The following is a 15,329-nucleotide window of genomic DNA, read 5'->3' on the forward strand; positions in this document are numbered from 1 at the left end:
ATTAAGATAACTAACTTTTTAGAATCTTAATGTTTTGGTCTTTAGAAGTAAAAAGCCTACTTGTTATGTAACGCCCTTTTATTAAACAGTACAACACATCACATTCGGAATAAAAATGCTTTTCGGAGAGTGTTCAAGTTGAAACTTTGTACATTATCAAAAATATCAGATTTGCGCTGGATTTGCATGTTTCACTTTCACGCGTAACTGAGAACTGGTCGGACTGATTTGTAGAAGTCACTTTTATAAGTACTTTTCGTTTCCATAATAAACGTAGAAGATATGCCAAGACAGTTATGAATTACCCGCACCTCAAGTATTTCAATGCAATGATTCTAAACACTACCACGTTCCACTTAAGGATCTATACAAATGAATAGATAGTTCCAGATATTTTCAGTACCACTGTTTATTTTGCAAACTTTATACTTATTTTGTTGCATTTTTCTTTTAAATTTTATCTATCATAGCTGGGCGCGATGTTTTTGTTTTTGTCGCAAGAAAATACTATCGATATCGGCGAATACCGTTTTAGCGCTTTGCGCAGCATCAACCCGGAAATGCAGTCCGCGTAGAGCATAATAATTGACAAGTGGTTTAGTTTGTCGGTGATAGCTTTCTAGGCGTTTTTTCAACGCTTCAGCAGTGTCATCACTTCTACGGATGAGCGGTTCACCAGTGTCCTGGAGAGAGATTTTGAATATTTAAGTATTTTTCGGTAAGTATCTTTAATTCGTCAGATTTTGACTTCTTTTAAGAACTTTGATTATATTCTCTCTACAAAATTAATAACAAGGAACACACGACTTACATCGTCACGCATTGGAACTTTAGGTGGGCGGAATTCTTCATGATATGATCGGCCACTGGGTGGATGTATCAGACGACCTGTGATTCGTCGCACAAGCAAATTGTCATCAATTCCAAATTCAACGACAGCATCCAGTTGAGTTTTCCGCTTTTCCAATAGGCCGTCTAACTGTGAAAGAGAATGAAACAACTATTGTAATCACCATTCGTTTTCTTCCCATCGCTACTCACCTTTTCTGCTTGAGGAACTGTTCGTGGGAAACCGTCAAGAAGGAAACCATTTTTGCATTCTGGTTTGTCCAAATTGCTGTCAATCATATCCACAACTAATTCGTCCGAAACCAGTTCGCCTTTATCAATTATCTTTTTCAAGGTAGTCCCCAATTTTGAGCCAGTTGCAATTTCGGCTCGTAACATATCACCTGTTGACAGATGACATACGCAATACTTTTCTTTGAGGATCGGAGCCTGCAATATAAAAAATATAGAATATGAATGTTTCTGCGTCATGGAAGAGTAAAGGATGAAGAAGTCGGTAATTGAAAAGGGTTCATGATATGTCAAAGGAAATGAAAAATTTGTCACGGAAATACAGGGTTCGGCAACATAACTTCCTTTTTTCAAAACTCAATAAAAACTATTGTATGCATCGGAAAATATTTATTTATTTTTTATAATGTAGGTACATGTCTAAGGTTTTTATTTACATTGTTTTGAAGATCAAATCTGTTAGGTGATGTCCCCCATTCTCCATACATTGCGTAAACCGATTTCTTGCGTTTGTCATGACTCTTGTTAGCATAGCAGAGGTTATGTTGGCAATTTCTTCTTGGATGTTGGTCTTCAAATCTTGTAGGCTTCTTGGACGGTTCACATAAACACGGGATTTCAAAAAACCCCATAGAAAAAAATCACAAGGGGACAGATCGGGAGAGCGTGCCGGCCATTCCAAATCGCCTCTAATTGAGATAAGGCGCTCTGGAAAGTGTTCCCTCAAAACAGCCATCGATGCTCTTGAAGTGTGTGCACTGTCTTGTTGGAACCAAGTGTCCCCCAAATCCAAATTTTCTAGCCGTGGGAAAAAAAATCTGTAGCGTGTTTACATACCGGTCCGAATACACTGTCACTGTAACCTCATTTTCCTCAAAAAACCAGGGACTCCAGTTCTTTCTTTTGTCGCACTTGCAGTTTGTCTGAATGTAGTGACCCATGTAACAATTGATTTGCGGTCTGGGACGGGAGCCAACGGGGCTAAATTAAAGCGATTCCGAAATGCACCCTGTGTTGCAATAACCGAACATCCGCTTGAAAAGTAAACCTCAAGGGCAAAGGCACGCTCCTCACTATTCCAACGCATGATGGCGACTGAACCGTGTCGGGACAAAACTTTACAGTATCACCTCTTAAACGAGACCACTAGCGCTCCGCTATGACATCAACTAACTGAGTGGCGCGCATTTTAAAAAAGGAAGTTATGCTGCCGCACCCTGTATGTTTGTTTAAGATGAAAATGTCTCGATTCGCAAAAAAAACAAATGTGAGCTTCCTGGTACACCTAGAATGGTTGAAATCATATTGACTTGTTTGTTACGATAAAACTGCCAAATGTTTTCAAGTACTTTATGATGGCTTGTCATCAAACAGTTACAAAGAGTTATTTGGTTGGAACAATACAGCCAGTAAATGTGTGATGGGCAGTCTGATCTGCTAGCGCAGCTTGCGGGAGAGCCCCTCGGAAGCAGAATTTTTTTTGAAAGATGACCCAATGGACCTAAGAATTTCATGTGGTTGATCCAGCTGAGCATAATGGTAGACTATTAAAGCCCTCATCATTAAATAACGGGAAGGATATTGAAGTGGTAGTGCATCAGCTTGAGGAATGGTGTCGGCATGGGGATACTTCTGGTCAGACAAACTGCAACATGTCATTAAATAAGATTTAAGAGGTTATTATGTTAATTATAAGTCGCACGCAGGCGGCGCGAGATCTTGGGCTGCACATCAATGAAGGCAAGACAAAAATATGGTGGCAACGTCAGCACCAAAAACGTCAAACGAGAAGAAGAAATATAGGAAACTACAACTTTGAGACCGATGATAATTTCTCCTATCTAGGGTCGAAAATCACAACCGATAATAGCTACGACGATGAAATCCGCGCACGGTTGTTGGCAGCTGACAGAGCCTATTTCAGCTTACAAAAATTGTTCCGCTCGAAACGTCTCACTGTAGAATCAAAGCTCTTACTGTAAAAGACAATGATCTTGCCAGTCCTCATGTATTCCTCGGAAACTTGGGTTCTTAGCAAGAAAAATTGCGAACTCTTGGCCGCGTTCGAGAGGAGAATCCTCCGAAGAATTTTTGAACATGGACAATTCCATAGCCCACATAACGACGAAATCTACGAGCGATACCATGACCATCAGGTTGTGGATAAAATGTGACTCAATTGATTACGATGGGCGGGTCACTTAATCCGTATGGATGAGAATGACCCCGTCCAAAAAGCCTATGGTGAAAAAAAAGACCCTGCCTGAAATGGAGCGATGACGTTGGCTAGGACGTCAGACAGCTTTTAGGGATATCGAATTGGTGGACCTCGGCGCAAAACCGGAATATCTGGAGTTTCTTATTAAGGCAGGCCTAGACCGGATACCGGTTGTTGTGCCGTTGATGATGATAAGTCGCAGTTTACATAATCAACAACAGACGTATGCTAAACAGAAGGTGAACTCTATTGAAAAAGCATTTGCAATGCAATGCAAATAGACAAAGCAGCAGTTGGTATTATTTCAGCAAACATGACAATACAGTTGTAATAAAGAGTACCATTCTGGAATTTGGTACGAACTCTGCTAATATTAAACGTTACATCATTTTAATACGTTATAGAATTTGAAGCTAAGTAAGATCTTTGTACGATGGTTTTTATGTTTTCTAAGTGCGCGAAGTTCTACATTATTTTCCGCAAGTGTAAGGCAATTTTCCTTTCGACTCGTTGAACTGTTGAATTTACTAATTACGTTGCACCGGATTACGATAGACAATCGAAACAATGGTCACCCATGGACGAACTGAAATATGGCAATTTCATCGGAGACGGTGATTCAAAAACTTTTACGGCCATATTAGATGTTAACCCATATAGCGAAGAATTTCCAGTTGTATAGAGTGAGTGCATTAGCCACGTGACAAAGAGGATAGGTACTCGGTTCCGAAATGTCAAAAACCAACAGAAACTTGGTGGCAATGGTAATTTACGAAACGATAGAGGGTACAATGATTTTAAACTGCTGCCGCAACAAAAATTTTTTTTCACAAATCAATATATTGTCTTCAAGTTTGTATAGTTTCATATTAAAAAAAATTCTCAAAAATAAGCCTTTTTTCGTCTAATTGTATATCTCCCCCTTTTTTATAAAGATTTTTATTCCGGGCCCCGTGAAAACTTCGGTCCCGGGGGAATCCCCGCTTTGCACCCCCTCTCGTCAAGCCTGTGCGTTGGTCATCATTTTGAAAAGGCTCCTTTCCAAGATTTTAATGATTTGCTCATATGTTATGCATTTTATAGCTTTGGTTATTATAAATATTATATATCCCCCTATTCATCTATTCAGAACTCCTCTTTCCAGGAATTTTTGCCTGTAACTTCGTAAAGATTAGGATTTTCCTAACTAAAACTTTCTCATCTTATGGGAGGGTCCAATATTCACAAAAGGGATGTACATTTTTTCAACGAATATAGTGTGTATCAAATGAAAGGTCTTGAATAATAGTGTAGCATTAACCTACAAAATGTTAGAACTGATTGTAAGAGAGGAGAGTAGTGTTGTAAAGCACAATAGAGTGAATAGTCCGATATGCTAAACGCATATCAAATGGAACATCCAAATTCTCTAATATAATAGTTACATGAAACCTGTCATACTTGAAGCGCCGGGCTTCTGGTTTTCGACTTATTTCCGTATTATTTAGATAGCATTTCGTACTAATTAATTAGTAACTAAGAAGTGTCGATTCATTCATTCATTGCTTTACGAACGCCATAAGACATCCCTTAACCGCAATGTTTGTATATTTTTTATATCCGCCAGTCATAAATGCGTGTATCAATGCATCCACGCTCAATCAAAAAACAAGTCGGAATACCGGAAGCTGGGTATAAAGGTTTTTAGTTCATCTTGTATGTGAAATTTCCTATGCACGTTTTCCCATTCGAACATTCCACACAAAGTTTTAAATATTCCTGAACCCCACCGTTCATAGGAGGTCACTTTATATGATGATGACATCATACTCGTCTTAGAGTGCGATAAATTCACGTGAAATGCACAATTTTGATATTCTATAATTTTGTTAATAATTGTTGGATTTTTTTTCAAACTTTCCAAAATTGTGTATTATATTATTGCCTAACCCGGTATCAAATTTCTTTTACGATGAACTTAAGGGGGGTTTTCAGAGTAAATTTCCAAAATGTGGTAATATGCTATTATTTGAACAGATATAGGAACGACATGTATTTTGAGGTCTAGATTTCGTATTTTCAGATTTTTCCATTGGGTAGGTTCTGAGAACGAGAACTGTTACACTTTTTAGGGCAGACATTTTGAGTCCTTATTCCCTTATGTTTCATCCGGTATCAACAATATCATCAGTTTCGAAAAGCACTAATTGCGCCCTTTCATTTGATACCCCACTCGACTATATGTGAACCCCCCTTTCACATATATGAGGAGCCTCCCTCATACCCAATATAAAATGGCGCCACTTGCTGTATGTAAAGGGATTCACAGATTACACTTTCTGACCAAATTTCGTGACAATTGGTTCAGAAGTTTCCGAATAAATCGGGTGTGACAGATAGACTGACAGCCGGACATCGACTCGATTCTAATAAGGTTTTGTTTCACACAAAATCTTAAAAAAATGAAGAGTATATGTATTATGTAGTGTTCTCTGATTCCATCGCTCACCAAGGATCCCCACCCTTCTATTGGCTTGTTCTGAGTTACAGATTCCAAAATTTCCCTAGTTTCTATTGCCTATATGCACCCGAAGTAAAAATGAGTGGAGCTTAATCGCAGCGCATGAGGCGACCTCCTACGTTGCTAAAAGGATGCCAAACGTCTCACTCACCGTTGAAATCTTCGTTAAACCTTCAAACGATGGAACATTGCAAAACGTTCACCAGTGGCTAAAGCTTTGGTTGCAAGTAAAATCATCATCTGGCATGAATGCACAATGGAGCATAATCCGCATTGGAGGCAATCAATTGAACTAGGAACGAACTGCGAAATGATTCAAGATGTTTTGGAGGCGCAATGATTCAACTGTTTTTCCCACCAAACACTACCAGCCATTCCAAGACTCAATCGCGTTACGTAAAGAAACTTCATGCGAGTTGCATTTCTAAACAATTCATTTGCCTTCCTGGCTTGCCAACGCGCAATTTACAACTAAAGGCTGGTCCGATGGTCTTCAAGCTTGGAAATTTCAACCAACTAACAACTAACGAATTGAATTACTAATATGTCTTGCATTCGCCATAATGATTAACAAATTGCAAGACCAATCTTTGAATGTTTGTAGCCTGAATCTTGAAAATTTGATTTTTGTGCATTTATCGAACCTCATTCATCCATTTCATCTTAGCAAAAAACAGATTCTGTGGTGATTCAAAGTTCGCAGGACCAATTATTTATTTATATATAATTTTTATTTATAAATAAATAGAGAATGCCAAAATGAAATTTTCAATTTTTTATTCTCCTTTTGATAATAGTTTTCAACTAAAAAGGAAAACCATTCCGAGAAAGCCTTAATAATCCCTCTTAACCAGGTAGACAGCCAATAAGCAGTCCTTTTACCCCAGCGAATGCCGATCTGCCTCTAGTCGTTCTTTATTTATTTCTCATTATGGTGATTAAAAAAGTTAAGAATAGAAACTGATTTATGATTGTAGAGAGTTTACATTTTTTTCTCTTAAATTCATTGCAAAACAATTTCTTAGACTTTACAAATATGTTTGACTTTATGTTCGCATTTTTGATTTATTTGTGGCTGAAATACCACCAGTTGTTACCTTGTTTACTTTTAAATTTTCTTGATAGCTGAACACTTAAGTACAACACTACACCAAGATACACCACGTAAGACTTTTTTTCGATGCTATCAATTTTCAGATTTCTTTTTCGAGTCTACACATTTTCACTTCACTGTTCTCTATGTACACGATTAGTCACATCCTCGTTGTCTTATCTCGCTTTAGTATGCGTCGCAATTTTGCAACCGTATCCACTTACTTTTTCCACATTTTAGGGGGTTTCCCTTATTATCCCATCTTCTGTTCGCTCAATGGGTATCATTTGCTTTTTTCTAATCCTCTACATATTCTAATTGTTCTTTTCGTTTCCACTCATACCCAAATCCCGTTGCAGTATATTTTATAAACTCTGCTCTTACTTTTTTCGCATGACTGCATAATATTGTAACCTACATAGGAAAATAGCATGTAAAATACCAAAGTTAAAGCAATCGAATTCACTTTACATAATTAAATTATAGGGGGGATATAGCGCGTCAACCACACCTACGCGCATCGCTCGCGTTTACCTGAAATGCCCTTCAGCTCCCTCCACAACTTCCCGAGGCACTCACTCATCGGCCATCTTGAGAGAGTAGATTACACTGCATGGCGTACCCCGCAATACAATTGTCGCTCCTCCTTAAAGTATGACCTATCTACTGCCATTTCCGTCTTCCGACCACAGTTCGTACGAGTGGCAGACGTGTGAGCCGACCAAATTTTTTATTTGAGGTAGTGTCAGGCAAGCGCACTCCGATGTACGACGCAGACAGGTATTGACGAGAGCTTGGAGCTTTTGGGTAACGGTGGAATTCACTTTCCAGGTGCTACTCCGATATAGCAAAAAAGAAATAACACTAGCACAGAAGTCTCAACTTGATCTTGGTTTTGAGATTACTGCATTTCCAAATTTTAGACAGACCAGATAGGAAGGGTGCGATGTCCGGTCAGACCGAGAACCTTGGTTTTGTTGGTGTTTATCTTCAGTTCAATCTATTTGCCTCTCTTTCCAAATCCACACCCATTTGGCCGTCCATAATCCAGTGAGAGAGCAAGCAGATGTCAGCAGTGTAGTCGAGGTGTTTGAGGAAAGATTTCATTGTCCATGTCCATGTCCAAACAAAACTCCCGAAGAATGTGTTTAAAAATAACATCCACCTTATTTTTAAACTTTTGTATAGTCTTATTAAAGTCAGTTGCCATTCGTCTGCTACCCTGAATAGTTGGACGTTGTTGGTGGACATATAGAAACTGTAAACTTCTGCAAATTGGAATTGGAAGTAATTACCGGTGTAGAAAACTACTTTACCTTCGAGGCCGAAAAGGCGATTTGGGAATTGTAAAGTTGCTCTGGGAGCAGATGAATACGAAGAATGTTTTCTTCGACGTTTTCAGCGCTTGGAGGTTGAGATGTATCTTACAGTTGGTTACCCGGAATGATATAAGATTTAGTTGAAAATATATTTGAAATGGTTTTCGTTCTTGTAGATAATTGACCGCTGACAGAGGATTTTTTATTCTCTCAGACTGAGCTTTTCAAGGGAGAACTATCAGACCAGAAAATGATGCAAAAATTGAGGAGAGATCTGATAAGCTATTTGTAATAGATAGAACAGTTCCGTTTTCTGGGGCGTTGGGCACTATATTTTAGGATGGATATGAGATACGTGGGAAAAGGGGGAATTCATTGCCACCTCTAGACAGGCGATTTCGTTCACGGTGAGAATGAATGTATCATGGATTTTGAAGAAAAGGACGGCAATGTTTCTCCCAATTTTCGGCGTCATCCTCATGTTGCCCCGAAGCAAGTCAAGTTTCGATAAAGCTCGTTCAAATATTCGGCTTATTCAATTATTAAAAAAAATTAAACTCTTTCACTAAGTCAGTGATTTTATTCTATTTCATCTACCTAGATGCGCTTTTCGATAGCTACATGCTGCTTTCATCAGTGGGCCCACTGATCAAGATCAATGCCGTGACGATGTTCGGTAATACACTGGATGAATGGGAAGTTCTCCCGGTTATACACGATTAAGGGAATTTGTGGAGAGATTTCGTGTGGATTGGGTGCGATTGAAATTGGTTCGAAGGATGCAATGGTGTCATCATCACCATCAACGACGCAACAACCGGTATCTGGTCTAGGTCTGACTTAGTAAGGAACTCCAGACATCCCGGTTTTGCGCTGAGGTCCACCAATTCGATATATTTAAATCTGTCTGGCGTCCTGGCATGTGCCATCACTCCATGAAATAGACCCTGCCAGCTGAAATAGGCTCTTTTGGCAGCTAAAAACCATGCGCCGATTTCATAATTATAGCTGTTATTGGTTGTGATTTTCCACCCTAGATAGGAGAACTTATCAACAGTCTCAAAGTTGTAGTCTCCTATCTTTATTGTTATCGCTTGAGGAGTGTCATTTGAGGTTGCTGGTTCTTCCGATTTTGGTGCTAACGTTGTCACCATGTACTTCGTCTTGCTTTGATTAATGTGCAGCCTAAGATCTTGCGTCGATTACAGCCTGCTCGATCTGGATGAATAATGCAGCATAGGTCAGGCATCCCCTTGTCTTAGACCGTTCTTGATATTGAATGATTAATGATGTTGACATTGGTCAGCTTAGTCAGTCTTATTTATTTCGCCGGGATTTCGAATTCTCTCATGGTCATGTACAGTTTTACACTGTCTATGCTATCATAGGCGGCCTTTATATCGATAAAAGCCATATTCCAATAGTTTTGCCGCAGAGAGAGAATCTGAGCTGTTGCTCATCTGCCTGGAGTGAAGCCTCTTTAGTGTGGGCTTATGATGTTCTGGGGCTATTCGGCTTAGCAAGATAGCGGAGAATATTTTATAATTGGTACTCAGCACTGCGTGATATCCCAATTTGTCCGTCGTCCACAGTTAGGGTGATCTCCAACTCGCCGATATTTTGGTTGTTGAGCAGTTCATCAAAGCACTCAACCCCCCATGTGGCATTCATTTCCCCCTCATAAGTGTAACGGAAGACTTTTTTGTCAATGGCTTCAAGTGTTCACTCTCGCCTGATAGTCAGATTGGATTATAAATGGTGCTGTAATTCGAACCCTGAGCACTATGCCAACGAAATAGGGCCCCGAGTCTATAATAGCACCCAAATATTTTGACATTCATCAAGGCTGGTAGGTGGCGACATTTAATCAACACATAGTCAATTTGGTTGAAAGTGGCCTCGTCTGGAGAGGCCCATGTATGATTGTGAACCACTTTCCGCACAAAGCAGGTACTTCCAACAACCATTTCATGCGATACTGCTAAGTGAATAATCCGTAGTCCGTTAACATTGGTGTTTTCATGTAGGTTGTGGGAATCAAAATATCGCTTCAATACGGGTTTCGTCCCGTACTTGACTGTTAAAATCTCCAAGTATGTCTGAGTGAAATTATGCGGTGTTTCCAACGATTAATTATTTGAAATAATAAAAAAGTTTTTATTATTTCAAACTCCAAGTATGATTTTAATATCATACTTGGGACTATAATATATGATGTAGTGACTCTTCTACAGGAAACCGGTCCCTGCCCAGCGCATCTCTTGCAATGCTGTTATGTCAGCCTTATATTGGGACAGGGTATCGGCTAGCTACTGGGCAGTATTCGCTCTGTACAGGGAGCTCACGTTGCATGAGAAAATGTGCAAATTGTTATCCTGTTTTCTTTGGCGAATCCGTCATTGTAAAATCTTTAACTTTAACCGCATTAATTGTAGGGTTACCAGTACTACACAGCTTCCAACTTGGGGACCATTTAGCACAATTTGTCCCATTTTCGGGCGCGGGAAACTTGATTTCATCCTTCTGTCTGCAGTTTTTCATTAAGAAATAACTCCCACCAATCATCACGTAGAGGTGCAGATAGGGTTCAGCAGGCGTTTCAAAGGTTCTTTGCTCCAACGTGGGTATCAATTCATGTTTCGCCTTGGGACATGCAGGGTGCATTATGAAAGTAATGCGCATTATTTTATTATGACGCAACTATACATTGCAGCGCGATCAAACCGATCATAGATTGCGGAGGGAATTCTGCCTTTGCAAATGCGCCTTGTCTCAATTTGCTTTGAGCAGTAACAATGTTAGGACCTGTCTTTGCGCGAAAAACAGCGATACGCGATCAAATTTTTTTTTGTGCGGCTTGGGAAGAATACAAAGGAAACTTATCAAATGCTTCAAGATGCCTTTAAGGTGGGATGCATTTCGCGATTCTAATGCGGAAGGTGGCACAAGGCCTTCAAGGATGACAGGGAGGAGGTCACTGATGAGCCTCGTTCTGGTCGCCCAGCAACAGCTCGAACTGATGAAAACGTCCAGTGTGTACGCGAAGTTCTAAGTTTATCCCGTCGGTTAAGTATCCAGGTAATCGCTGACACCGCGAACTTGTCGACATTCGGGGTACATGGGATAGTGACGGAGGATTTGCATTTGCAATTTCGTATTTACGAAAGGTTTTTGCAAAGCTTGTGCCGAAGGGTTTGACGGAGGAGCAAAAAGAATTTCGAGTTTTGCGCAGTAAAGAATTATTACAAATGATTATAATGATCCAGAGTTTTTAACTCCACACTCTAACCGGGGACGAATCCTGAATGCACGAGTGCGATCCAGAATCCAAAAGGGAAAACCCCAATTGAGGGGAGAAATGAGATTACGGTAGCTGAAGGGATGGGCTGGAATCATTATACTGGAACTGTCCGGACGATGGTGTCGTTGGATATCATGCTGTTGTATCGGAACAGGAATAGATCAAGTCCTGATCTCAAAAGCCGGTTTAGTTCCCAGTTCAGCTTCTGGAAATTCGGAACTAGTTGTGGGACTCCATTGAATCTCTTTTGGATGTTGGACATAGTATGTAGCCATAGATTGAATAACAGTTTACTGGTCCTTACGCTAAAGTTAAAAATTCACATAGTATAATATAGTATACATAGTATAGCCATAAATACTGTCAGTCGATGCGTATAGCGAGAAATGTTAGGCCGCCGAGACTGGTAACACTGCGCACGGAGAGTACCTAGCCATACCCCTTTTCCGTCAGACTTTCAGATTCCGAAGGTCAGTAGCGCGTGAGCGACAACACGATGAAGTTCGGTAACAACGAAAAAAGAATCGCGATTATTGCATTGCACCAATATGGGAATACGCCGAAAAGGATTCATAGTTTGTTAAAAAAAGCTGCCGGTAAACGAACGATTCGTTTTTCGGGCATTAGCTCGATACCGCGAAACAGCTGATGTGGTTGACAGGCTGCGGGAGGAACTTCCGCGCTCCGTACGTCGCCCGAATGTCGTACATGTTGTGCGTGAGTTTGTTCGTCGCAATCTTCTTCAAACACTTGCAACGATTTCCCGGTAAAAATATCGCAAAATTCTATTTTCTGATGAAAAAAATTTTACCATCGAGGAAAAATTCACCCGACAAAGTGATCGAGTATATGCTCACAATTGTTATGAAGTTAAAAAAAATGCTCCGTGAGTCCAACGTCGTCACCATCCGACTTTTGACATGGTATGGAGGGGCGTTTCATATCCAATGCGAGCGTGTACGAAAAGCTGTTAAGAGGATGTAGTCGAGCGATTGAATCTCTATTCGCTGGAAAGTCGTGGTGCTTCCAGCAGGACTTGGCCCCCGCTCACAAAGCCAAGATAATTCAGCAATGGTTAGCGGCGCATGTTCCTGACTTCATAACCGCGGATGACTGGGCCTCAGGCAGCCCAGATTTGAATCGTCTGGACTACAGCTTCTGGGCTAAGTTAGAGGGGACTGATTGCGATCGAACTTACACCGATTTGGATAGTTCAAAGCCTAACATCGTGTCCAGCTCGAGAAATGCCGCTTCATACCGTGGGTGAAGCGATCGATGCATGGCCTCAAAAACTTCGAGCCGGTATAGCTGCTAGCGGCGGCCATTTTGAATATTTTTTTTTCGATTGAAGGCTCTTTGTTTCCCTTTTCTAATGCTGTTCTTTTCGATTGATTTCGATTATTACTTCGCGAAAAATAAAGATATGTTTGTGTTACAAAGCTTATGGCTATGTATAAATTGAATATCTTCCTTGGTAGTCTGTTATAGGGTCTTCTTCGCGTGGGTCACCTTCTTATTTATACTGGCGTAAAACATTTAAAAAAGAAATTTATGACGACAGGGTTTTTAGTTTCAGACATTATTAACAATTATTCTACAATAAAATGTTTATGGTGCTCGCAAAAATAAAATAAATAACGTAATAGCTGGAAATCTTCATACTACAGTGGGACATTTACCACACTCTATTCAGAATGTGAGGCTAAGTAAGAAACGCATTTTCTATCCTTATTCCGTGGTCGAAGGTAGTAACCAAAAATCCCACCCTTACTCGAAACGTGAATTACATTTCAACTGCATAATCGTTTCCAAAATTTACTAACTTCTCGAATACAAATGATTGTCGCTTTCGGCTGCTTTTAACGACTACTGGAACATTGTCCTTGGCAGTCACCACAGTTCTTTTATTAATAGACCGCAGACAGTTCACCCGAGGAAGCAGCAATTTATGGAGTCTGAATTTCAAAAGCACACACCCCCAACTCAACAAGCCCAGTCCCCGCTGATTTATAAACTTCAATTGCCAATCATTCCAAATGTTCCAGGAACCCAATTACGAACGTAAGAGCAATGTTTCTATTGAAAAGCACTTCGGCATTTATTGCCCGTTCTATGCGCTCATTAATGAATTTATTATCAACGGCGCCGCGGCAGTCGGGCGGTCAGGCGATCGCCTCATTTTTATATAACCTTCGCAACAAAGTATCGCTTGCGTCCCAAATCTTGTGCGTTCCGCCCGCTTGCCGAAAGTGTTGAATGATTCCAAATTTATCATATCGTGACAAAGTAAGAATAGCCGTCGCAGATTATAAAAATAGAGAAAATAAAAAAATGCGTGGCCTACATGCATGCTCGTAAGTTTGCACCTTTTCGTTCAAGCTCGAGAGTCAAGCAACAGAAATATTGGATCGAATCAGTTAAGGCGCGGATCATTCGAATGAAACATGGTTCGAACTTGGGGATGCCCCGTCGAACTACCTCATTGTGATGCAAGCTCGTAAGAATACGGTCTTCCACTTTATTAGCGATTACGCGCTGATAGTATGATTGAACTCCAGCTATGTCCCCCGCGGCATGTAAATAGGGGACTAGACCACGAGATTTACTGGTAGAAACTCACTTTCACTGTCGTCGTCACGGTCCCCGTATCTGTTCCGATGCTGACCTAGAGCCACGGGTGTCTCCCATAGTATGTACGTCACGCTGAAAGGATTTTCGAGCGTGGCATGGGGCTATGTATGGACAAAGCACTATGGGTGGGTGGCACCCAAGGGGTGTGGGGTGTTAAAAACGCGCGCTCGCCGTCCAGCCACTGTAAGTTCCTTTGTCAAGGTCAACCTTTTATATAACCCAGGCGAAATCGAAAGTTAAAGAGTAACGACTACTGATTAGACCGTAAAACATTCAAAAGATTGATTTACAATGCGATAACACGCTGGACTGTCACGCAACAGTCATATTTATAAGGTTAAAATCCAAAGGTCCAGAGTCAATGAACCGGCGAGCAAGTGGTTTGCATCATCGAGTGGAGTTGCCTGTCCCGTGGTCCCGGCCACTGATTGGAATTCTGTACTTACTTGTGTGCCCTTTCCGCTGCCCGGTGGTCCCAGCAAAATTGCATTGATGCCCGCCCGCTCCGGCTCGTACCTTTCCCGTGGTTGTGGTTTTGCAGCCATCGTTCCGCACTCAAATGCTCCTCACTGTTGGAAACCTACACACAAAATGCCGTGTCGTCTAGCTACCGCTTCTAGCTTAGCTCTGGAATGTGCGAAATTCCCGAATTTCTGTTATCAAATCTTAGGACGAATCAAAGGGCAATCACTGCTCACCTTCCAACGAAATTCGCGCTGGATGGACGATGATACAACGAGAAGGAGCTGTCGTGTCGACAAGGCAAAAAGGCCGCAAAATCCCATAGAAAGAGAGAGACGGGCAATCACTATCTGTAAATTTGACAGGGAAAAGCACGAGATCTAATTGGTGTCGGTTTCTGACATTTTCCAAGTAGGGACATCTGTTGTTGGTTCCCCATGTAGTTTGAAATTTTGACCCTAGACAATCAGAGATGACACTATTTAACTCCGAATTCTAGCGAAGATGAAAACCGAACCGGTTTAGCGATTAATAGTAAAGGAAAAAACCGAACCGAATTAACGGAAAATTTCAACATAAAGCAATGCGAAACTAAATCATGGTGACGATTAAAATAGCGATAAAAAAAATATTCGTACTGCGTACACGTTCAAAAGGGGTTTTTAGGGTTTATCATGAAGCTGGAAAATAAAGTTGGGCTTCATGTGATTGCATGTAAAGTTCTT

General features: G+C 40.7%; 1 protein-coding gene across 1 annotated transcript; it reads right to left on the bottom strand.

Moving 5' to 3' along the window:
* Positions 1–60: 60 nt before the first annotated feature.
* On the bottom strand, positions 61–15,000 carry LOC119661348 (adenylate kinase). Its single transcript, XM_038070652.1, has 5 exons — positions 14,841–15,000; positions 14,589–14,769; positions 1,042–1,278; positions 812–979; positions 61–683 (listed from the first exon to the last, which is right to left on the bottom strand). The coding sequence occupies exons 2-5, from the start codon at positions 14,685–14,687 to the stop codon at positions 465–467; spliced, it is 723 nt and encodes a 240-aa protein (XP_037926580.1). The 5' UTR covers positions 14,688–14,769; positions 14,841–15,000; the 3' UTR covers positions 61–464.
* Between the last annotated feature and the right edge of the window lie 329 nt (positions 15,001–15,329).

Source organism: Hermetia illucens, chromosome 1, assembly GCF_905115235.1.
Source record: "Hermetia illucens chromosome 1, iHerIll2.2.curated.20191125, whole genome shotgun sequence".
Classification (NCBI taxonomy): Eukaryota; Metazoa; Arthropoda; class Insecta; order Diptera; family Stratiomyidae; genus Hermetia; species Hermetia illucens.

Excerpts from the sequence above, each read along its gene's own strand:
- LOC119661348 (XM_038070652.1), bottom strand. The coding sequence starts at position 14,687 with ATGGCTGCAAAACCACAACCACGGGAAAGGTACGAGCCGGAGCGGGCG. Across the intron at positions 1,279-14,588 it reads GCAGCGGAAAGGGCACACAA|GCTCCGATCCTCAAAGAAAA; the intron begins GTAAGTACAGAA and ends TTTATATTGCAG. Across the intron at positions 980-1,041 it reads CAGTTCCTCAAGCAGAAAAG|TTAGACGGCCTATTGGAAAA; the intron begins GTGAGTAGCGAT and ends TCTCTTTCACAG.